Source organism: Indicator indicator, chromosome 11 (genome assembly GCF_027791375.1).
Source record: "Indicator indicator isolate 239-I01 chromosome 11, UM_Iind_1.1, whole genome shotgun sequence".
In the NCBI taxonomy this organism is placed as follows: domain Eukaryota; kingdom Metazoa; phylum Chordata; class Aves; order Piciformes; family Indicatoridae; genus Indicator; species Indicator indicator.
The window spans coordinates 8,886,051-8,908,445 of record NC_072020.1 but is presented as its reverse complement, the minus strand read 5'-3'; the positions used below and the strand labels follow the sequence as shown (position 1 = coordinate 8,908,445).

Genomic DNA, 22,395 nt, shown 5'->3' with positions numbered 1-22,395 from the left:
GTGTTATAGCTGAAAGTTTGAAAAGAGCCAAACTTAAATAGATATAAGGAACAATTTGTTTGAGAGAATTCCAGTAATTTAAAAAAAAATCTGAATCTTAATAAAAATCCATAGGCTTTTTTACTTTCAGTTCTGAAAACTGAAATTTCATCAACTTTCAGGTGTTTTGTTTTGTTTTGTTTTGTTTTTTTTCTCCAAAGGGCATAATGCAGAAATTAAATTCTGCAACCTATGGAAAGACAGCGAAATAGAGTAGAGGGTCTAATATTTTGGTCCTTAATCTCTTGAATAGTCATCCTAGTGCAACTTTAGGATCACTTAAATGATCATTTCCTTCTACCCCAGAACCCTGCTCTGTTTTTCCCTCAGACAGAAGATCTTCCACACGTTTGGTTTTTTGTTTTGTTTTTTTCACCTGTTTGTTGTTGGTATTTTCATGCTCTACTTGCTTTGATTGAGGATGTGTGGGGGTGAGAGGAAGGAAAGCCAACCACTGTAATTCTAGGATTTAGTGATAGTTGGGTCAGTGCTCAGGAAGTGGTTTTCCTTACACTAATTGCTTATTCCTGTACCGCGGTGTCTCTAGTGACAGCACAGACATTTGTGTAGTGAACGCACAAAGCAACTGGATTAAAAGTTGCAGCAAGGGTGAAAACAGAAGCATAGAATGTTCTGGGTTGGAAGGAACCTCTGAAGGTCTAGTCCACCCCCCTGTGCAGTAAGTAGGGGCATCCTCAAGCAATTCAGGCTGCCCAGAGCTCTGTCCAGCCTCATCTTGAATATCTCCAGGGATGGGGCCTCAACTACCTCCCGTGGCAACCTGGTGCATGGTTCCACTACTCTTATGGTTTAAAAAACAACCAAAAAGGCATAGGTCCTCTTTCACAACTTGCTATTAAGCACACACCACTGTTGCATTTATGATAAGTAGTTCTGTTTGTGAGGAACAGTGTGATGCAGGGACACAAATGGGTTGGTAGTAAGTCTGTGAGAGGAATGAGAAGATCACTTCAAAGGTGGCTTCTGCCTGTTTCAGCTATGCTTTTGGGTTCTGTCATGCACTGCATAAAATTGATCAGCTTCATTTTTTAACTTGTAAAATACCTTTAAAGTGTTCTACCTGTCAGTATTTGTCTCGTGTCTCTGATCAACACTTAGGATTGTGATTTGCAGACATATTTCTGATGTTAGTTTTGTTTAGTGTTTAAAAACGTGAGTGAGAAAGCATCTGGTGGCGTTGGCAGCTCTGACCTTGAGGCTAGCACAACTCTGGGACAGTTTGTGGTAACTTGTGTGAGCTACACTGCACTGGCAGTTGCAGGGCTGAGGTAGATGGGAGTGCATATTGTGATCATCTGCATGAACACTGAATACTACCTCCTGAATTTGAGGTACCTCCTACTTTCTCTGCTTGCAGCTGTTTATCTCGTGTAGGAAAGAAACCTAACTTGTTGCAGCTAATTTCCATGTGAATATAGCTACACCCATCACAGTGCTTGAGTATCTGACTGAAAATGCCAGACAGGTGTCTGGGAAACATATGGCTTTAGTTTGTCTGCTGACCCATCAATATGCACAAAGTTGTGCTAGGATATTCATAGCAGATGAAAAGTATTAGTAACAATGATTTTTATAGTAGGGGTGGGGGGAGCAGACTTGGTTGCTGGAGCTTAGTCTGTGATCACCTCATGTTGGGTTGAATGGAGTGCCCCACCAACAGGTGAGGCTTTGTGCATATATCATAAGACAGAGGAAACATACCACAGTCGAGCCCGGGGAAGATTTTTTTGTGTGTTTGATTTTTACCATTCTTATGTATCTTTTAACACTAGTGGCGTTCCAAAATACTGGCTCATACGGACTACTAATTTTTGTGAGTGAGCCCTTATAACTTAATTTCAGAAATCAAGCAACAGTTACTATAGATTTTTGGAGTACTTCAGTTGCAGCAACCTTACTTGAATTCTGGAAGCTATGTGCAGCTCAGAGGAATGTCTAAAACTACATTAGAGGCTATTGTTTTTTTATGGTATGTTTAACCCACCTCCACACCCAGGAAGAGTTTGAGTTGACACAGTTTCAAAGAAGCCTGAGGGAAAGACAATTTCCTTTTCAAGCCCTGGAACAGGCTGCCAGAGAAACGACTGAGTCACCTGCCTGGAAGGATTTAGAAGATGTGGTGCTGAGGGACATTTAGTGATGGTCTTGCTTGTGTTAGGATAATGGTTGAACTTGGAATCTTTTAGGTTAGAAAAGATCTTTAAGATCAATGATTTTAGTTATGTTTAAGCTTCAGAATTCAAGGGAATAGGGTTAAAAACCAAAGCTGTAAATAGCCTGAGATTTGCTAGTGGAATGAAGTACCTGTTTTTATATTCCATGTGACCTCAGTGGAAGCAACTGGAGTAGTTTGGGTGTGGGTTTCTTCGATTTGCTCCATTGCATCTGATGCACCAGAGATGTTTGCAGCATTTGTGGAAAGCATAAGTCCTGTCTTTTTCTAATAAATCCTTTTTTTTGAAGAAGAGATGAGGAAAACATTGGGACAGTGCTTATTTCATTAACTTTGCCATAGCTGTGGACTGTGTGATGAGATTCTGATGGTGTAATACTTCTCAATTTGAGTTGCATGCCATAAGGCACGTTGTATTTCTGTGCATGTTGAATGACCACACTCCCCAGGTGATGTTTTTAATTTACAGTCAATATGATTTTGTTGACAACAATACTGACAGCCCAAAGGAGCCTGTTCAAAGGTATTGATAATTGTTGGGTTAGTCATGAAACTGCAAATGAGAGCGCTCGTCAGTACATTCTTCTGGTCACTTTTTCAGCATTGAGTCTCTTTTGAATAGAGCTAACACAGAGAAAGCTGGTCATGTCAAACAGAATAAAAATGCTGTACTAAACATTCACAAAATATGAAAAGAGAAAACTGTAATCAACAGGAGACTTTGCAGAGTCTGGTAGTAATGGGCTGTTTTCAAGACTATTGTTAGAAAGCTTTAAAAATCACAGGATGTCAGGGGTTGGAAAGGATCCAGAGATGAAGTCCAACCCCCCCCTTGCCAGAGCAGGACCACACAATCTAGCTCAGGTCACAGAGGAACGCATCCAGACGGGTCTTGAAAGTCTCCAGAGAAAGGAGACTCCAACCCCTCTGGGGAGCCTATTCCAGTGGTCTGTGACCCTTACAGTAAAGAAGTTCCCCCTTGTGTTGAGGTGGAACCTCCTGTGCTGCAGCTTACATCCATTGCTCCTTGTCCTATCACAGGGAGCAAGTGAGAAGAGCCTGTCTCCTCCCTCCTGACACTCAGCCCTCAGATATTTATAAACATTTATTAAATCCCCTCTAAGTCTTCTCCTCTCCAGACTAAAAAGCCCCAGGTCCCTCAGCCTCTCCTCATAAGGCAGTGCTCCAGTTCCTTAATCATCCTCATAGCCTTCTGCTGGACCCTCTCCAGCAGGTCCCTGTCCCTCCTAAACTGGGGAGCCCAAAACTGAACGCAGTACTCAAGATGAGGTCTCACCAGGGCAGAGTAGAGGGGGAGGAGAACCTCCCTCGATCTGCTGGATACATTCATTTTAATACACCCCAGGATCCTATTGGCCTTCTTGGCCACAAGGGCACATTGCTGTCCCGTGGGTAACTTGTTATCTACCAGGACTCCCATAAAAGAGTTAGAATATTGATAGGAAACATTAGAAAAGGTTTTGAAGAATAGGAAAGCAGAGTTCTGTCTTCCTATTTGAGGTCTGTGTATCAGTGTGTTGGTTCAAACTATCACAGTCTGTTAGGTGTGTTTGAAAAAACTTTTGTTGCAGACATTGGGTTCTGAGCTTTTTTTTTTATATTGGACAAACACAAAGGGAGACTTCACTGTTACTCTACCTACAGTTTTACAGTGCTGTTATGCTGATTTTTTTTTTTTTTTTTTTTTTTTACGTCCAGAGCTGGTAAGACAAAACCATAATCTTTAACCTTGGAATTGTGACTATTGAGTCACTGTATTCATTTGGCTACCCTTTTGATATTTTGATTAGTTTAATGATACCCACTGAGGAAGTAACTCCAGTGATACTATACTCTGCATGAATGCAAAACAATATTTGAAATTCTCTGGGTCACTTTTGATGACTAATCCTCTTTGAAAGGTTTGCAAATACCCTAAAGGGAGTAGTAATAATTAGATAGTAAGTTCAGCTACCAGCTGTCAGTAGATGAGAAAATCAGCAGATGTGTGGTCTTTGACATCAAGAAACCTTATTTTTTATTTTAATGTGGGAATGTAGCTTTTAATGAATGCTATGTAAAACATTTACCAAAAATGATGTGGTCATTTCAAGGAATGGAGCTAAAAGAGAAACATTATTCCAGAAGTCCTGGACAAAGTGCATTGTCTTAATGAAGAAATTCTAAGTGCTTGTATGCTTTAGCAAGATAATGAGAAGAATCAGCAGGTGATTGCTTGGGGACAGAGTTGCTTTTGTTGTCTGTGGAAAAACTAATTGAACCTTTCTCTAAGTATGATGGAGCCAATTAAAGGATAAATGCCAATCTTGTGCCAAACCAGATGTTCCATGAACTCTGAAACAATTTGAGGTGCTGCTCTTTGAGTGCTCCTTTTGCTGACCTTGCATTGAGCATTTTTGAAGGAGGGGGACCTAGCCAGACTGTAGGACTTGAAGCAATGGGCAACAAATTATGAACTGTAGAGAAACAGAAGAGTGAAAGCTTGGTAATATGGATAGGAGGAGATAAAGTGGATAAGAACAGTAGTTGTGGGTGAATTCCATCACAGTTCTTCTCTTGGTTGTGAGAAGAGCCCTAATGGGCAGTAGTTATCTTTTTGAGTCTCACAGTAGTGTGTGGCTTCCATGTCAGATACTGATAAGTATACTGATGCCATGGGAGCTATGGAGAGTGGTAGGAAGTTCGTTAGGAGTGTAGTCACTCATCTGCTTGAGGAACTGAGATCTATTTCTGTCTTTACTACAACTGAGGTAATGCTTTATGCTGAGACTGCTGTCCATGTTTGCAAGAGCTTTGTTCTGAGACTTCATGTGTCGAGGGGGCCTGGCAGGGGCAGGGTGGAAGGGGACGTAGGCAAAAGAGTACTTGTTTGGAAACACCAATGTTGTGACAGTGTCAGGACATAACTCCTGTATTGCATGAGCTGGGAAGCAGTGATGCAGTGTTTTTTTGAGAGGTGTGCAGGTCAGGGGATTAATGAGATTTATCTTCTGATGGGATTTGTGTTTCAATGAATAGAGGAAGTATAGCATGTCATGGAAGAGTACCCACAACCTTTGCAAGATAATTCCTTTTACACTGGCTTTTTCATATGTTCCTGCCTTGACTACTAGAGATTTTTTTGAGGGAGTCAAAGTAAGGAAAAGGTATGTGGGGTGGTTGTTCTGGGTTTTTTTTTGGTTGGTTAGGTTTTTTTGTTTGTGTTCTTTCTTATTGCTCAGAAGGTTTATGTGAAGCTCTATTATTGAGTGCTATTAAGTAAACCAGAAAGATGGGTCAGGGAAGAGGGGAGAAATCAGTGTATGTATCAAAGAACAATAACTAATAGTGAAGAGGCAGAACACTATACAAAGGTTAGACTGTTCAAGTAAATGTAACTTCCTTAAATGGGGATGTTGGATCCATGTGTCCGTGACGAAGGCAACAATGTTTGGCAGCCACCTCCAGAATTACCTAGAACCAGTTTTAAACCAGTATTTCCTGACTATTTCTGTGATAGTGTACCTTGTGGGTTTAACCTTTTGTTTCTAATTGTTGCCCTTTTCCCACTAGGAGATGGGGTCGCCAGGGAAAGTAGTCCCTTTATTAACAGTGCAGAGATGGACAGAGGAAACGTGTATGAAGGGAAGAATATGGCTCTCTTTGAGGTAAGTTCAATATCCCCAAAACACATTTCACCTCCAACTGAAGTGAAATGATCAAAACAAGCCAACCCCAGTTTTCTGTCTCTTGAAATTTAGTGTGTGTGGGAAATCATGTTAGCAGCTCTTCAGTATTTTAGTTCTTGCTAACATTCGACTTCAGTGGATTTGAATTATGTTACAAAAGGCTAAGATTTATTCCCCCTGCCCTCCTTTGTTTTTTAGCATATCTGTACAGGCAAGAAGAGTAAATTTTTGTATGTGCTGATGTGAAGATCTGAAAGAAGTTTTGTATTTAAAATTGTTGGGCTAGAATCTAGAAATTGCTAGCAAAAGCTGCTGGGAGTTAAATCTAGTGGTTTTAACAAAGCAGTATCCAATTTTAAAAGGATTAGCAATACTATTATGTTGAACAGGGGAAGTTAAAGACCTCATGAAGCAGTGAAACTAAACCAATCTGACCACAACTTACTTACAGTGTAGAGCATGCCATAGCTATTTTATTTTCTGATCATAGTATGCTAGGTGTTGGAAGGGACCTCCAGAGATCTAGTCTACCACCCCTGCAAAGCAGGATCACTTAGAGCAGGACACACAGGAACATATCCAGGTGGGTTTTGAAGATCTCTGGAAAAGGAGACTCCATAACCTCTCTGGGCAGCCTGCTCCAGGGCAGGTCAGCCCCTAAGCTGTGCCAATGTATGATGTTGTTCATTAGATTTCTCTTTGCCCAGCTCTCCAGTCTGTCCAGATCCTGTTCAATGGCAGCACAGCCTTTGGCATGTCAGCCACTCCTCCCACTTTGGTATCATCACCAAATTTGCTGAGGGTGCACTCTGTCTCTTCATCCAGGTCACTGATGAGTATGTTGAACAGGACTGGACCCAGCACTGACCCCTGGGGAACACCACTAGCTACAGGTCACCAACTAGAGTGTGCTGTTGATCATGACCCTCTGGGCTCTGTTGTTCAGCCAGTTCTTGATCCATCTCACTGTCCGCTCTTCTAAGCCACATTTCCTGAACTCTCCCACAAGATCTTACGGGACAGTGTTAAAAGCCTTGCTGAAGTCAAGAAAAACAACATCCACTGCTCTCCCTGCATCTACCCAGGGCTGAACCAGGGTGGGAAGTTTTCTTTTTACATGCTTGACCCTCGCCCCAGGGAGGCAGCAGATACAAGCATCTACTTTATAATGTGTGTTCAGTTCACTGAATGATTGCAGTCATTTACAGGAGAAAAAAAAGTATACTGATATGGTACATTTAAGTGCTGCTTTTGCAATGAAATAGTACTTCTAGGAAAGTTTAACCTAAGTTCTTCTGCTACAGCAGTATCAACTACTCTTATGTTGCTTGCTGTTTGCTGGAAGCATCTTGCTTATTGCTTTGTTTGCTTGGCCATCTTGCTGCTGTGTTCTACCCACTAGTTTATTTTTCTCCTCTTTGGTTTCTCTTTTTTGCTTTCAAATACCTTTGCCCACAGGACGTGAACGTTCAGTTCCTTTTTTCTGCATGACCCAAATAAAGTGTGTTTACTCTTTTTCACTAAGTATTAGAGAAGATTGTGCTAAGGATCAAAATAATGTTGGTCATTAATTCTTTGTCATGTATGTGATTACCTGATACTTTTTTCAGAGAAACTATGGTAATGGGTTTCTGTCCTTCAAGCTCTACTCCACTGAGCAGTGTCCATAACATACTGTTCAAACTAGCTGTTGTATTACTCAGTGTTGTTAAATTGACCATAGCTGCTTTTTGTCCTTAATCTTCTTTGAACATGTGCTTGTATCAGTTTCTTTCAATAGTGGCTGACATTAAATCCATAGCTGTTGGTACAATGACTGTCTTTCACGTATCTCAGATTATAGACTGCTGTTGCAGTGTTGCCTTGAAAGCCTTTTAGTGACTTTATCACCATTGCTGTTGTAGAGGTGAATCTTTCTTGTAGTAAACATGTTTCATAGTGTTTCCTACAAAGTTATTCATCTCATGTTTTCATCTGACGTGTTTAATTTGTGTTTGTATAAACTGTTACCAAGAAGCATGGCTGTTGTAACCATGATTATCATGACCTAATGCCTCAGGCAGAGATGCCTTAGTTCATGCCTTTCCATTGGCAATCCTGATCTTCCTTCCTTCCAGTATTTGAATTTGCACACATGAATGAATGATCTGGTTGGAATCCTTTTAGTGTATTTCCCCTGGATTTTTTGTTTCAGCATGCTTTTGTTTTGCATCAGATATTTGGCTAAAGAAAGATGGTTTAACTTTTGTCAAATGATATTACATGTGTGCAATTAAATATGATATGCATATTTCAACAAATTAATACTTCTAAAGTAGTGTGCAAAATATGTAAGCTTGCAACAATAGACTTCAGTGTGATCTCTGAGTGTTTTGGTGCTCGAGGGAATTACATGAGGCCACTCTCTAGATAAAAGCAAGATGCTGGACTTGACCCTAAAAACTGTCTTGTGACAAGAATAGATTCTTATCTCTATCACCTTTTGCTAGGTTTCCTTTACAATGTGCAGTTTGTACAGCTAGAATGCAAGACAGAGTTTAAAAAAGTGGAATAAATATTGCAAGATAGCCATGTGTTTTCTAGAAAAGATTTAGAACTCTTCCTGGTTGAAAGCTAACTAGTATTTTGTCGTGTTAATTTTTGGGTTTTGGTGAATCAGGACTGACATGTTGAGTGTGCATTTGAAATAGTATCATAGAACTATGACTTAAAAACAATATAATAAAACCTGTATTCTTAAAATCCCAACAGGAAGAAATGGATAGCAATCCCATGGTGTCATCTCTTCTTAATAAACTAGCAAACTACACTAACCTAACTCAAGGTGTGGTGGAACATGAAGCAGATGAAGACAGCAAGCGAAAGGAAGTCAAGGTATTTAAACTTCTAATAAGTTGTGGAAACAAAGCTAGCCATAGAGAGGAGCATTTTTCAACCTAAAAAGAAAATATGTGGATGCCTAAAACCAGGAGCAAGTGTTGTAATGCTGTATTTAAAACCACTTTGCAGTAGGAAGTGTATTAGTTCACTGTTTCTGTTAGCATTGTTTTAGCAGGATGTTGCTGTAAGGGCAGTAGTGCCCCCAGTTTGCTCTTTCTTTCCTTCTGTCCTTGTATGAGCCTTGGCACCTTTTTTCTCTACCTCTAGTGAGGATACAGTATGATTTCCTTCGATTTTTTTTTTTTTTTTTTTTTTTTACTGGTTTGTTAATACACTTTAGTTGGCTGGGTTTTTTTTAACCTATGTTTGAAATTTAAGCAACACTTGTGATGAAACAGATCATTCCTTCAAAGCATATTTGCTCTTGTTAACATGGTAGCAGTTCTTATGAGTAGCTTTCACATTTCTCTGTGTTGGAGTAAGTATTTTTAAAACTTAATGGACATATTTCAAGAAAACATTCTGTTGCTTACATAAGAAATATGATTGAAGGGTGTGGAGTAAGGAAAGGCAAAAGCTATTTGGCACGTCCCTAAACACACTTGCTAGAGGATGGCAGCTTCAATGACTGTGTACTGGATACCCGAAGTGTCTCTGAAGAAATGGGAAGTCTGCAGCAGTTGGAGTCTGCAATTAGATTTTGGACTGATCCCCCTGCAAGCAGGGAACTGTTTCAGAAAGAAAGCTTGGATCAAAAATATGTGACCTGAGCAAGTCAAAAAACTTGCAGTCAAGGAGGGGTGGTGATCTGGAAGTGTTTGAACATGATGACTGAAATAAAGAAACTTAGGGTAGGTGCTGGGAAAAGGAGAGCATACTGTGAGTCCATTTGTATAGGGAAAGGGGTGCTGCTGTGGAGTTTTTATGCTGAGCTGTGGAGAAAGGAGGAGAAGCACATAAGAATGAGTAAAAGAAACATAGCAGAAGATGCAGATGGAAAAAAGGTGCTTGAAAGTAAGGTCAGAACTGGAGCTCATTCAGCTGAAAGGGAGATTTATGGTGGAACTGTTTGCATGAGGACTTGACGAATACAGGAAGTTAGTAACAGGACAATGGGCAAGGGTGAGAAATGAGATTTGTCTTAGGGTTCTGCTTATCCTGCAATTGTTTGTGTGGGGTGTTTTTTGTTTGTGAGTTTGGGTTTTTGTGGTGTTTTTGTTTGGTTTTGCTGTGTGGTTTTTTTTTTATTGTCTTCTTGTGCTTATTCTTTATTTGTGAAGGTACAGCCTGAGATGTAGAAACCCCAACACTGATCGACTGACTTGATCCTTACTGTGATCCCTGTCTTCTATCCAGCTGCTGTTTAATGCAGCACAGGGTTAGTCCCTTTGGAGCTGATCAGCCAAATGAACACCATGTCCTCACGTGTACTTAACCTTGTTTGAGCACCATATGCTGGCCTGAAAACACAATTTCTGTGCATGTGTCTTTTCAGTTCCATGTCTGGAATTAAGTGATGGCTCAACAGTAGCCTGGCAGAGGAACATTTTTAGTGGTATAATTGAGACAGTAGCATTGATGTTGTGCATGGATATTGCCCAAGATGCTAAAAATACTATAGTCTAGTGGTTTCCATGATTCCTTTAAGTACTTAAACTTTAGTGTTTTCTTAATTTTAACTTCTAAAGCACCAATGCTTGTTTGCTCGCATATTTAAATGGACTGCCCCTTTTCACAACCTGAGTTGTAATTTAAGAACTTCTGTATCTGGAAGCTTACTGTATGTAACTATTGCTTCTAAGGTGAGTGCTTCAAGGCCTGACTTCTTCAGAACTGTAGGAGGCTGGATTTTTAGTGATGAAGACTGAGTGTATTTGTGTAGGTCTTGACCCATGATGATCACCTGCAAACAGAGTACAAACAAATATACTACGTTGTGGCAGGTTTTACAGCTTTTGCAAAACCAAATTGTAGTCAGCTCTGCATTTCTTCTGGCTTTGCCATAATGCCTTGTCTGTCTTTTTTTCTTTTTTTTTTTTTTTTAAATAACATTTTTGTGGACCAGCTGCAGGGCAGTTGGTGATCAGCTTCTTGGAGATGATACTCTATATTTTTGATTATGGCAGCAGTTTCTCTTCAACAGTAATCTGTAACTGATATTTCAGAAGGAAGTTTCATAGAATCAGTCAGGGTTGGAAGGGACCACAAGGGTCATCTAGTTCCAAGCCCCCTGCTGTGGGGGAGTTTGTAAAGCTTTTAAATCAACAGATCAAGTGGTGTCCTACCCCTATGAATATTTAATCTGAACTCCCATGCATCAAGAGGGTTTGCTGTCACAAATAGTTTTCTGTCTTTCAGGAGTCATTCTGAATGAATAGCCTAACAATATTTGCAAAGCTGGGCACTCTCGAGCTACCCTTCGGTTTCATTTGACATTTGTTCATGGAGTCTTTGTGATAAGTGTTTCTGTAAGGAAATGCTTAGGGACTTAAGTTTAGTGCAGAGGAGTTAATGTTGTGACTTCATTTCCAGGTTCCACGTATGGGCACTTTTATTGGTGTGTACTTGCCCTGCTTGCAAAATATCTTGGGAGTCATCCTTTTCCTACGTTTAACGTGGATTGTGGGAACAGCTGGAGTTCTGGAGTCTTTCATCATTGTGTTCATGTGCTGTGCTTGTGTAAGTTAATCTTTTTTTACTGTTGGCAAATCTCTGATACAGCATTACTGCAGCCTTCTAGTTTGAGTAGCAGAGAAAGATTTCTCCATACTGATAAAATATCAGCACAATTGAGATGCATGGGAAAAGCCATTCTAGCCTATTCAGAATCTCTTGAGTTGATTAAGCTTTTGCTTGAAGTATTTGTTATATGGATTTTACTAAATCAGCTTCTGGCAAGTATTTCATGTTTTTTATTGGGATCTGCTTTCCAGAACCAAGTGAAGTATAGGCTACAAATCAATCCACAACATTATGTCCATAAATTAATATTTTGGAATGTGAGACAACTAGAACATCACATTGTCATAACAATAACACTTGATTAGTTTGTCACTTTAATTGGAGTGTGTTATTTTGAGTATATCCAGAGGTCTGTATTCTCTTAGTTTGTCTTAAAGACTGTCTCAGACTGAATCTTCCACTGAAGAATTTAGTGCTTAATTTACATGGATATCTCTAACCAAAGATGTGATCATTTTTGGTTGCTGCAACGACGTTGGGAGTGGAATGTTTAAAAATCCAGCTTGCCCTAGATCCTTTTATCTTGCCCTGTCTTTCTGAAAAAATTTGTGGCATTTTAAATTCTCTCTATTTCATCTCTCCACAGACCATGCTAACAGCAATTTCCATGAGTGCAATAGCAACAAATGGTGTAGTTCCAGGTAATGAAGAATTTTATCATAAATAGCAAATAGTAAAACGATGGAAGTTTAAAGCTGGGATAAATTTTACTGTAGTCTGAGATATCAGAAGTAATGTTTTTGTCAAGAGCACATTTTCTTTTAACTGGTATATAAATGACTTTTAAGATGAGATACTGTTTTGACCAGACCTTCTGGGAATTTTGAGCTGTAGCACACTTGTCATTGACTATTTGATTCTGTTTGAATGAAAGATGTTAACATTTTAAACTATGGAGGATTCATGTTCATGCAAAGCAGAATTTTTGTGCAAACTTACAAATAGCACTGCTGACTGGGGGGGTGGGGTATGTTTTCCAACTGAATTTGTCCAGATTCCATTTCTAAGTACTGAAATTAGTTATATTGCTTTCTGCAAGAACAGCAGCCAGCCTGCTGGTAGAAATCTTTTTCTATATAAGTGCTCAAAGTTATACTCATCTCCTTAATTTTTCAGGATAAATAGATGAAGCTGATTTCTTCAGGTGCGCAATCAGTTAGCCTTCGATGCTCCTATTCTTTCCAGTTTCTCAGCTAATTAATTCCAAAAACCTTTAGGAACCTCTGAACAATAAACTTAATGAAGTTAAAATGATTTTTAGTCTTAGTGCTTCCCTAGTTTAGTAAAAGTTTCCTGAATTGATACTTAAGTGGTTAGGCAAAAGTAAATGCTAAACCTGTGCAGGATGTAGAATGGCTGCATTTCATGGGTAGAGTACCATATAGGAAATGTAAATAAAGTAGAAAATAGTTTCGAATACTTCAGTTATGAAATCTAGTTATTCTAATCACTGCCCAGATAACTAAAAATATTCTGCTTTTTTTTCCCTCTCCTCATATTTTTAAAACTCAGTGTAAAGGTTTTGCTTAGCACCTGAGTGTCACAAATCTTTGGAAGTTGGCAGTTCTTATGATACTTTTTTTTTTTAATGGTGGTGCCAGTTTCTTGGATAAATGTTGCTTGAAGTTCAAAACCAGAGATAGGAAGCTAGGAGTAAGAGAGACCACCTGAGCAACAGGGTCTTCTCTCTTGTTATATGCAGCAGCATTGTAGTTAGTAAAAGAACTGGTAATGCATAATAAATTTTGTCAATGTCTTGTTTGTTCATGTTGAAGTTGCTTCAGACTGCCCTTTGACTGGAAGTGTATTTCTTATTTGTGTACTAATTTTGCACAAGGCTTGTGTATCTTGATTTAAAACAGATCACTTTCTGTCTGCTCGCTCTTCCTCAGTTGTCATGAGTGGGACAGATGTGAGTTTAAGAAAAGATAGAGGGAGGGACAAAAGAGGAGCAGGCCTTAAAGGGGTTGGGGGAATTCTAGATAGAGGTAGACAGCTTGAAACTTTAGAGCCTTGTTGCAAGGGAAGTGGTACAGTGAAAATGGAGGTGGGTGTCTTATGACTTAAAGATGCTGCATGTATATAGGAAATATGAGCAAGAACTGAAAAATTCAAGGGCAGAATCAATAATGTATGAGTAGAAAAGAAAAAGCAATCCCTCCCTTGCACTTTTTAAATGGTACTGAAAAAAATGCCTGTAGTAAAAGTGGTAATGGTTACATATATAGAAAAGAACAAGAGTGTTGTATTAGTGAGACAAATTCTATTTTGTCCCTATTTCCAATAAATTACTCTGCAATTTTATTATTTGATAGTTTCTAACCCCAAGTTGCTCACAAAAGATTGATTCACATCTATTTGTACCTGCATATCCTTTTCATAATTTACTTTTAGATTATTTTCAAGTTGTGGATTTTTTTCCCCTCTTTTTTTTTTTTTTTTTTTTTCCTTAGTTGTTTCCCAGCAAATATACATGGGGATATTCACTTTGGGGGCATTGAGTACAGTTCTGGTGTGGATGTTTCCCTGGAGATGCAGGCAGTACTTATTTTGATTGTTGATTGAATGATTCAAATTTTTGTGCTCTACTGCTATCCTTCATCTAAAGGGCTGGAGTCTTTTTGGTTTTGTTAAATTCACAGCTGGAGGCTCTTACTACATGATTTCAAGATCTTTGGGGCCAGAGTTTGGTGGAGCAGTGGGACTTTGTTTCTACTTGGGCACAACTTTTGCAGGAGCGATGTACATTCTTGGTACCATTGAAATTTTATTGGTAAGTACTAGTTTCTCTTAATGTTAATTGTTTGGGTTGTTTTGAGAGACTGAGGAATGCACTTGCCCTAAAATACATTTTAATTTGGTGATTTCTGAAAATTTTTCCAGAATTGTTTTGATACTAATATCTCCAGTATGTTAGTATTTACTCATGCCTGTGACTTTGAAAAAGTTCAGAGAATTCTGATCAGCAGTACAAAAATTAAGGCTGTTTTGATGTAAGTTTGCTTTACTTAGTTACCAAATTCTACTTGTTTTCTACACTTGGTAATTTCTACCAGATGTAATGTACCTTGCACTTTATATGACATGCTTTGCATACCAGATGTTCTATTAGTTATGCCTGTGCTGCTGTACACCTACAGAGTGACAAGGAAAAATTAATTTTAGTACAACTTACCTATAATTCTGTGATTAAAAGTATAGGACTGGAGGGGGAAAATAAATGGTAAGTATGTCAGTAGCTTCTTTCAGAAAAGAACATCAGATCAACAGGTAGACTTTGAAGGTAGTGTTTAGATTTAATTTGGTAGTGATAAGATGAGGGGGGGAATGGACTGAAGCTTGAGGACAGCAGATTTAGACTGGATGTTAGAAATTCTTTACAGTGAGACACTGGAACAGGTTTCCCAGGGAGGTTGTGGAGGTGTTTAAGACCAGGTTGGATGAGACCTTGAGCAACCTTGTCTAGGGGAAAATGTCCCTGTCTGTGGCCAGAGGGTTGGAACTAGATGGTCTTTAAGGTCATTTCCAGCCTAAACCATTCTATGACTCTATGAACTGCAGATCACGGTTTTTTGGTAAAGGTGTTAGAAGGAGTAAAAATATCTTTATCGTATAGTACAGACATTTTTTTCACCTGCATTTATCAGTGTAAGTCCTATAAGCTGTGCCTCCAACTTCTTTGCAGACAGAATCCAGATCAAAATCACAGGAAGAGATACGTAAGAGGATCCTGTTTGAAATCTCAGTGTTCTAAATTGTCTGGTTTAGCACAGGACTAAGCTTTGTCATGGGAACCTTAATTGTGCTGTTGCAACTCCAGATTAAAAATTAAAATAAACTTGCCATTAAACATTTTTTTTTTCAAGGTATGGTGTTTAAGGTGTCTTCATTTGATATTTTTTTAAACTACTTTTATTAATGCTTTTGAGTCACCATATTTTATTTCAATACATGGAGTTATTAATCAGCAAATGCTTCAAATTAGTGGAAAGATTTGTCTGGTTTGAGCTGAGTGAGCTATTTTTTGGGTTTGTTACTTTTAATTTTTGTCAATAGCTCTCATCCCTTCATGTCCTTAGTAGTTTTTTTCCTGTCTGTCAGAGACTTGAATTTGAGGAGTGAAAACTCTTGAAGGGGAGAGAAGAAGCTGGATGAGAAGCAGTATCTCGTTCTCAAAACTACTTTTTCTTCATCCTCCAGTTCCCCCTTCCTTTTCCCTCTATGCTTTTCTAAATGTCCACATCACTGGCTGAACTGGTTTGTGAAGGAGTAAAACTGATACTGTAGTAGAATTTTAGGTTTTTGAAGCTCAATCGAATAGTTTCTTGCAAATACCTTTTTTACCACATGTCTGATAGTTTGCCCTATCTCTTGCAGACCTACATTTCTCCAAGCGCTGCTATATTTAAAGCAGAAGAGGTTAGTGAAGAAACAGAGGCTATGCTGAACAACATGAGAGTTTATGGAACTTGTATTATCATTCTGATGGCCATAGTAGTTTTTGTGGGAGTAAAGTATGTCAACAAACTTGCCCTGGTCTTCCTTGCCTGTGTGATTCTTTCCATCATTGCCATATATGCTGGAGTTATTAAGACTGCTTTTGACCCGCCTGACTTCCCGTAAGTGCAATATCTTTAGAGTGGATTATTTTAAAACAAACAAACAAAAAAACACATTTGGAGGAAGGGCATAGCTGTTGTAACCATCTCATGTTTTAAGGTCAAGTTCAAAATACAAGCACAGTGACTTCAAAGGTAGGTTTTATGTGGTATAGGCATTTATGTGCTCATTTGCTACTGAATCTTTCATTGTTTGAGATATGATACTCTGGACAATGTGTTCTGCTACTTAAAGTTATTGACTATTATTCCATCCACAGCTAAAGAACAGGAAGGTGCTTTTTGCTGATAGTAAATATAGCTGATTTTTTTTAAACAAATTAAAATCTATAGAACAAAATAAATTTAATAAAATATGGCGATGAACCATAGCTATGAAAAGCTTTCAGACTTTATCATGAGGAGGGTTTTGTAACTTCCATTTCTCTCTACTTAAAATGTAGACATTGCAGTGTTAAATTGTGAAGGCTTTCTGCTGTGCTATTACTGCTACACATGGCATGTTGCTTCTCAACACCTTTAGCTTGTATTTTTTCTTGGCTCACCAAGAGCAGCTGCTTCTGCATAATTTTAATTGTGTGAGTTGCATTTTTGTGAGTCTTTCTATAAGAAGAGAAAAAGAATAATAGTGCTTGGCAGATTAGCAGAATAGCCTGGTAACTTTTGTTATGAAGTGCCATCTGTTTTGTAGGATATGTGTGATTGTCTTGGGGAGGGGTGTGTGTAATAAAACTGCTAGGTTGTTTTCCAATAGATTTTAGCCAGTCTGCCTCAAAACAAGAAGCTTGAGTGAGTTTTCTTATTATGGTGAAGCTGATGTAGTGGTGAGCTGGTCACCATAAAGGCCAGTTTCCACTTAGTGATGCTAACCCAACTAACTAGCTAACTTCCATCAGGTTTGTGCCATTGTATAGATGTTAAACAGTTTACCTCATGGTTTCCCATTTGAATCAGCACACATACTGCTGTAGGGTCCACAAATCAATAGCAATTTAGAAGTAAAATGAGCAAGACAAGTGGCAGGTTTTTTTTTTCTCTTAATCACCAGTGCTCTCTTAAATCTGCTCAGCTTCCATGTGATGGTGTATGCTGGTGTCCTGTACTCAGGGAGTCTGCTCTTAATTGCTATCAAGAACAGTCTATTGCACTAGGACAGGCTTCTGTTTGACTCAGCACACTTGTTCTAATGCCAAATTGTATCTTTGTACTGTTTATCAGCTTTGTAACTGAGCTTCAGACATATCAGATGTGTACTATGCTCTTACATGATTAACACAAATGTTTTATGTGATTTTTTTTTTTTTTCCTTCTGTTGCCTTCATAAATGTTAGATACATTTCATTCTTAAGCAAGCCTGGCAAAGATTACTCCTAAGCATCTTTTATGTAGAAGTGCTCCTAGATCCTTCCTAGTCTCTCCTGTTATGAATTCATGTTTTGGAAAGTGTTCTGAGTTTTATAGTTTTCTTTTGTTTTGGAGTCTTTGAATTGCTTCCTGCTGTGTGGTTTTTTTTCATTTATACTCCCATCAATGTGTTTAAATTTTGCTGTTTAGCCCTCCTGGCTTATTTCCTACCCCTTGGATTTTAATATTTTTGAGGGCCGTGTTAAATATTTGTTAGAAAAGGGCATGACATGCTTGCTTGATCTTACTGTTATATTTTCTTGGTCAGGCTCATTGTATTAAATATAATTTAATTTCATTTCTTTCTTGGGGGACTGACTGAATCACAGTCTCTTTAGTGGCTAAGCTGCTTGTTTTGATTGTATATTCCAAGGAATAAATCATAAGGCAAAGTAGCTGATTAATATCTTAAAGTAGAAATGTATAATCACTCTTTTAAGTATGATTATTGATAGTTTTATATGCAGAGGCTATTTTCTGTTTTAGTGGATGAGTATAGGGCATAATATGGATACTATAACATGTTTCTGAAGAAGTCCAATGGACAGAAAATGTCTTAATGATCAAGACTATATTGAAGGATCACAGTTGGCTTTGTTTGTTTTGTTTGTAGCATCTGTCTGCTTGGAAACCGTACCCTGTCAAAACGCAGCTTTGATGTGTGTGCCAAATTAACTGAGAGCAATAATGAAACCAAGACTACAGCTCTTTGGAGCCTCTTCTGTGATAGTCCTTTGCTTAATGCTACCTGTGATGACTACTTTAATCTCAATAACGTAACAGAAATTCAAGGAATTCCAGGAATAATGAGTGGAGTTCTGTCTGGTAAGTTGGAAACCACAGCCATTTGAACGTTTTTGAAGGTTATTCCTTTGGCCTGTAGCTGTTCAGTAATCATAGATAATCATAGAATGGTTTGAGTTGGAAGGGACCTTGAACATCTAGTTCCAACCCCTCTGCCATGGGCAGGACATCTCCTAGACCAAGTGGCTCAAGGCTTCATCCAACTGGTCTGCCATCCCTTTACCTTGACTAGGACGGAGCCTGTGCAGGCCTGAGAAAGGATACCTTGACCACAGCCTCCTTAGTCTTCCATAAACCCAGAGTTTTAGAGATCCTTGGCCTCTGCAGTAAATCCCTACAGCAGGCTGACTTTGGCCACAACATGCTTGCAGCCCATCCTGGAGTACTGCTTTTCCCCAGTAGACTAGCAGGGTTTCGATATGCTTCTGGTCAGGGTACAGCCCTTCTGTCCTCAGGTCTAGCCTGTCACTGTTTCTTTCGCTCTAATCTGCTTGTGTGCAACATTGCTACCTGGAGCAACTGCTATAAAGTTTCTATCTAGTTTTAAAAGCTTAGTATTTAATGCTTTAATTGCATCATTGGAGTTTTATAAGCCATTCTTTCAAAAGCCATTGTTCTATTAAAAAAAAAAAAAAGGCAGGAAAGTGTTCATCACAGCTGACTTTTTAAAAACTTGGTTTGCTCCTTTATATGCCAAATGCGCTTACTTCAGTAAGCTCTTTGTTAACACATTCTCAAACTGCCCTTGAGGAGAAGCTCGTTATAAGGGGTGCACTGAGGAATGAAGTCATGTGGCTTGTCCAATGTGATGATGGATTTGGAGAAAAAGAGTCTTTCTAGCTTCCAGTCTAGAATTTGGACAGGAGATGTTCTAGCAAGTGTGCAGGTTTTCTGTTTATGTTCCTGTACAGTTGTGGCAGCTTGGGATTGCAGTTGCACTGGGTCATAAGGTTCGTTTTGAATAGGTGATGGATTGGATTGTATGCAAAGAATATTTCTGGGGACAAAAAAAAAAAAATCAATGTTTTGATACTTCTTTCCTACTCCTCCTTAAAATAAGGTTTGATGAATGTAAACATGCAGCTCTGCACAGGAAAGTAAGCAGTCATTACTGCTGTAGTAGTTCAGTTTAAAGTATCACTTATAAAGTGTATGAATACATAAAAACACACTAAATGAGGCAATAGGCTTCTCTGAATTTAAATTTTTGTGCTTAAAAAATAAAAATCAGTTTCCTAAATGAGAAATGAAGTTCTTTACAGCTGAATTGTTTGTTACAACAAATGTGACTTAGCTTGTTCTGTGCATTTTGTAACTTACCACATGCTTATTTGCAGTGAATGTAGCACGAAACATTTTTCTTGAACCTTTTCACCTTCAGAAGACCTCTGTGTGCTCTAATTTTTTGCTATGGTGTAAGCTTTGAATTGCTGTTTTGTTTTTGCATGTTTCAGCTGAGTACTCCTTTGTCTTTTGGGAAAATGTACTTTGATTCTGCTCGCTAATTAGTATTGCCTTGAACTAGCAGTGGTGTGTAAAAGTGCATTTCACTGTTCTGTTACCTCTTGATGCGGAGATCTCTAACAACCACTCACTGAGTGCAGTATGTTTTTTCTGTGTTGCAATGGGTTTTGCTTTTACAGTTTTGAGTATCTGAGTACCACCTGTATACCAGTTTGAGTCTACTGGAGAGCACTGGTTACATCCTGCTACCAATCCTTGTGGAAGCTTATTGGTCGCTTTCCTGAATTATTAAAATTGCATTTACATTAATTTAGTTGTTTTCTGTCTCTGAAACTCTTCTGGTGTGTTTATCTGTGTGAGAAGTTTTGAAGTTTTTCTTATCCTATGATTGCTATAGGTTCCTTGGGTGAGGAATCTGTCAGAAATGTGGGAAATGCAAGTGGACCTAATGAAGTGGATCACCTTAATTTAAGTTTTCCTCAAAGAACTTGAATGCTTTCAACAACTTTTCTTTTACAAAAGCTATGCTGAGACTTGCCAAGTTCCTCAAAACTCAAAGGGGGGAAAAAACCCTGTGAAATGATGCTGGCTTTGTCAGAACTCAAAAATAGCACCCATGTGTTTGCTGTTTCTGTCTGTTGCTCTTACTTTCAATGAATGTTCATGTGCAGATGCTACCTGTGAACTTTTAGTTTCCTGATCTCTCTGAAACTCTCTTTAGGAAGTTGGCCTCATGTTTGTCATGTTTCAGTCCTTGGTTAGCAGTAAAATTTCAGGTCAACACAGTTAGCTCAGGTGTTTCGCTGTTCTTGCAGGTTTCAGGCTAAGTGCTGATTTTTTTCTACTTTGGGCAAAATGTGCTGTAGTTCTTCTTACCGATTGTTGCTTTGAACCAGCACTGCTGTGTAAAGGTGCATTTAAGCTGTCCTAGAGCCGTGTAGTGCTAAGAACACATTGAGTGGATCACATGTGCTGCTTTCTGATTGCAAGCACACATTCTGATGCCTAATGTGAACTTGAACTTGACTGACAACAATTTCTCAAGGATTTTCCTCTACTGATGGTCTGTGTCATGGTTTGTGTGAAGACATTGCAGCTGCAGACTCTGCACTTGCAGGTTTGTTTAGCTGTGACCGGGAGTACTCAGATATCATGCCTGAGCATCTCAGGAAGCATGTGTGGAGTCCTTGTACTGTTTACTGAGCACTTGTACAAGTTAAGTGTGCATTTGTTAGGCACCTTCCTTGACTGTTGTGCCAACAGTAAATCATTCTACGAAGAGTTGACCAAACATGCCCATGAATAATAACAAGTCCCTAGCAGTAGCAGTGGTAGTAATTAACTCTTTCTTTTATGGCTTTGGTTTTACCTCTGGCTCACTTTGTTCCTCTTCATTTCAATGAACCCTCTATCTTGGGACATTTATAGAAATGCAGTCTCCTCCTGTGCTCAAGGTAACCTCTTGCTATTATGAAGAAAACTAAGGATATTGTATTTCATTCCCTTAAGTTGTACTGGATGATGGAAATTGGCTATGAGATCATCATCCTGGAAGTCCACAGGAATTGTTTTCTGTTCTGTGGTGTAAAAATCCTTTGGCTCTGATAAGGAGGGAGAATGTCTACTTTGTTTCTCAACACATGATAGGACAGCTTGTCTCACTGTAAAATAAGAATCAGTATTGGCTGTTCTCACCATCTTCTCAAGGGATACAAGCAGTGTTTCCATAAATGTAAGCTTTCAGAAGCTGCTGACCTGTCGATCTTCACCAAGCAAGCATCCTGAGTTTGGGAATCTGAGCTGCATTCTGCACATTTTTGCTTGCTTCAGGTTTTTTGTTTGTGGGGTTTTTTTTGTTTGTTTGATTTTTGCTGGCTTTTTGTTTGGTTGGTTTTCTGTGGGTTTTTGTTTGGGGATTTTTTGGGTTGGTTGGTTTGTTTTTCTTTTCAGTTCTCTTCTGGAGTCTGCTTACTCTGCTTTTGTCACCATGTAGAACACCTTCAGCTGAGTCCTGAACTGTTGTCCAGGGTTATTCAGTAGAGTACTGAAGTTACTGCTAAGAAGCATTTTTCCTTTTGACCTGCTGTTTTTTGACTTGATGGAGAAGCATCGTGATTCTTGCTTCAAAAGATTGTCACTACTTTAAATCCTTGAACAGAGAGTTGAGACTGATTCTTGGGTCTTTCCCCACTTGTAGATAATCTATGGAGTGCCTATTCAGAAAAAGGATCAATAGTTGAGAAAAAAGACCATCCATCAGTTGCTGGATCAGAAGAGACAAAAATGAGTGGACTCCCTTATGTTTTTACAGACATCATGACCTACTTCACAATGCTTGTAGGGATTTATTTCCCATCTGTGACAGGTAGATGCAACTGCTTTTCTTGAGTGTGGATGTGTACTTACAGCTGAAAAAAATATTTTTTTTTTGGTAATATGTGACTGATTGTTGATGATATAAAGTCTGTATGTCCAAGTTTTACGTACCTCAAACCTTCTGGTGCTAGAGAGATATAGCTGGTTATTGTAGGGGGTTATAGGACTCAAACAAGAAATTGGT

At 38.8% G+C, this 22,395-nt stretch overlaps 1 protein-coding gene across 2 annotated transcripts in view; it reads left to right on the top strand.

Annotated features, from left to right (window-relative positions):
- The window catches only part of LOC128969780 (solute carrier family 12 member 7-like), a 63,228-nt gene that overhangs the window by 10,513 nt on the left and 30,320 nt on the right, over nucleotides 1-22,395 (top strand). The window contains exons 2-10 of one of the 2 annotated variants that reach the window (XM_054384697.1): nucleotides 3,093-3,097; nucleotides 5,807-5,901; nucleotides 8,674-8,796; nucleotides 11,335-11,481; nucleotides 12,131-12,185; nucleotides 14,187-14,317; nucleotides 15,922-16,163; nucleotides 18,181-18,392; nucleotides 22,033-22,200. In XM_054384697.1, coding sequence (XP_054240672.1) covers nucleotides 3,093-3,097; nucleotides 5,807-5,901; nucleotides 8,674-8,796; nucleotides 11,335-11,481; nucleotides 12,131-12,185; nucleotides 14,187-14,317; nucleotides 15,922-16,163; nucleotides 18,181-18,392; nucleotides 22,033-22,200 — 1,178 coding nt within the window. The remainder of the gene's footprint in view (nucleotides 1-3,092; nucleotides 3,098-5,806; nucleotides 5,902-8,673; nucleotides 8,797-11,334; nucleotides 11,482-12,130; nucleotides 12,186-14,186; nucleotides 14,318-15,921; nucleotides 16,164-18,180; nucleotides 18,393-22,032; nucleotides 22,201-22,395) is intronic. The other variant, XM_054384698.1, reaches the window with a different exon arrangement.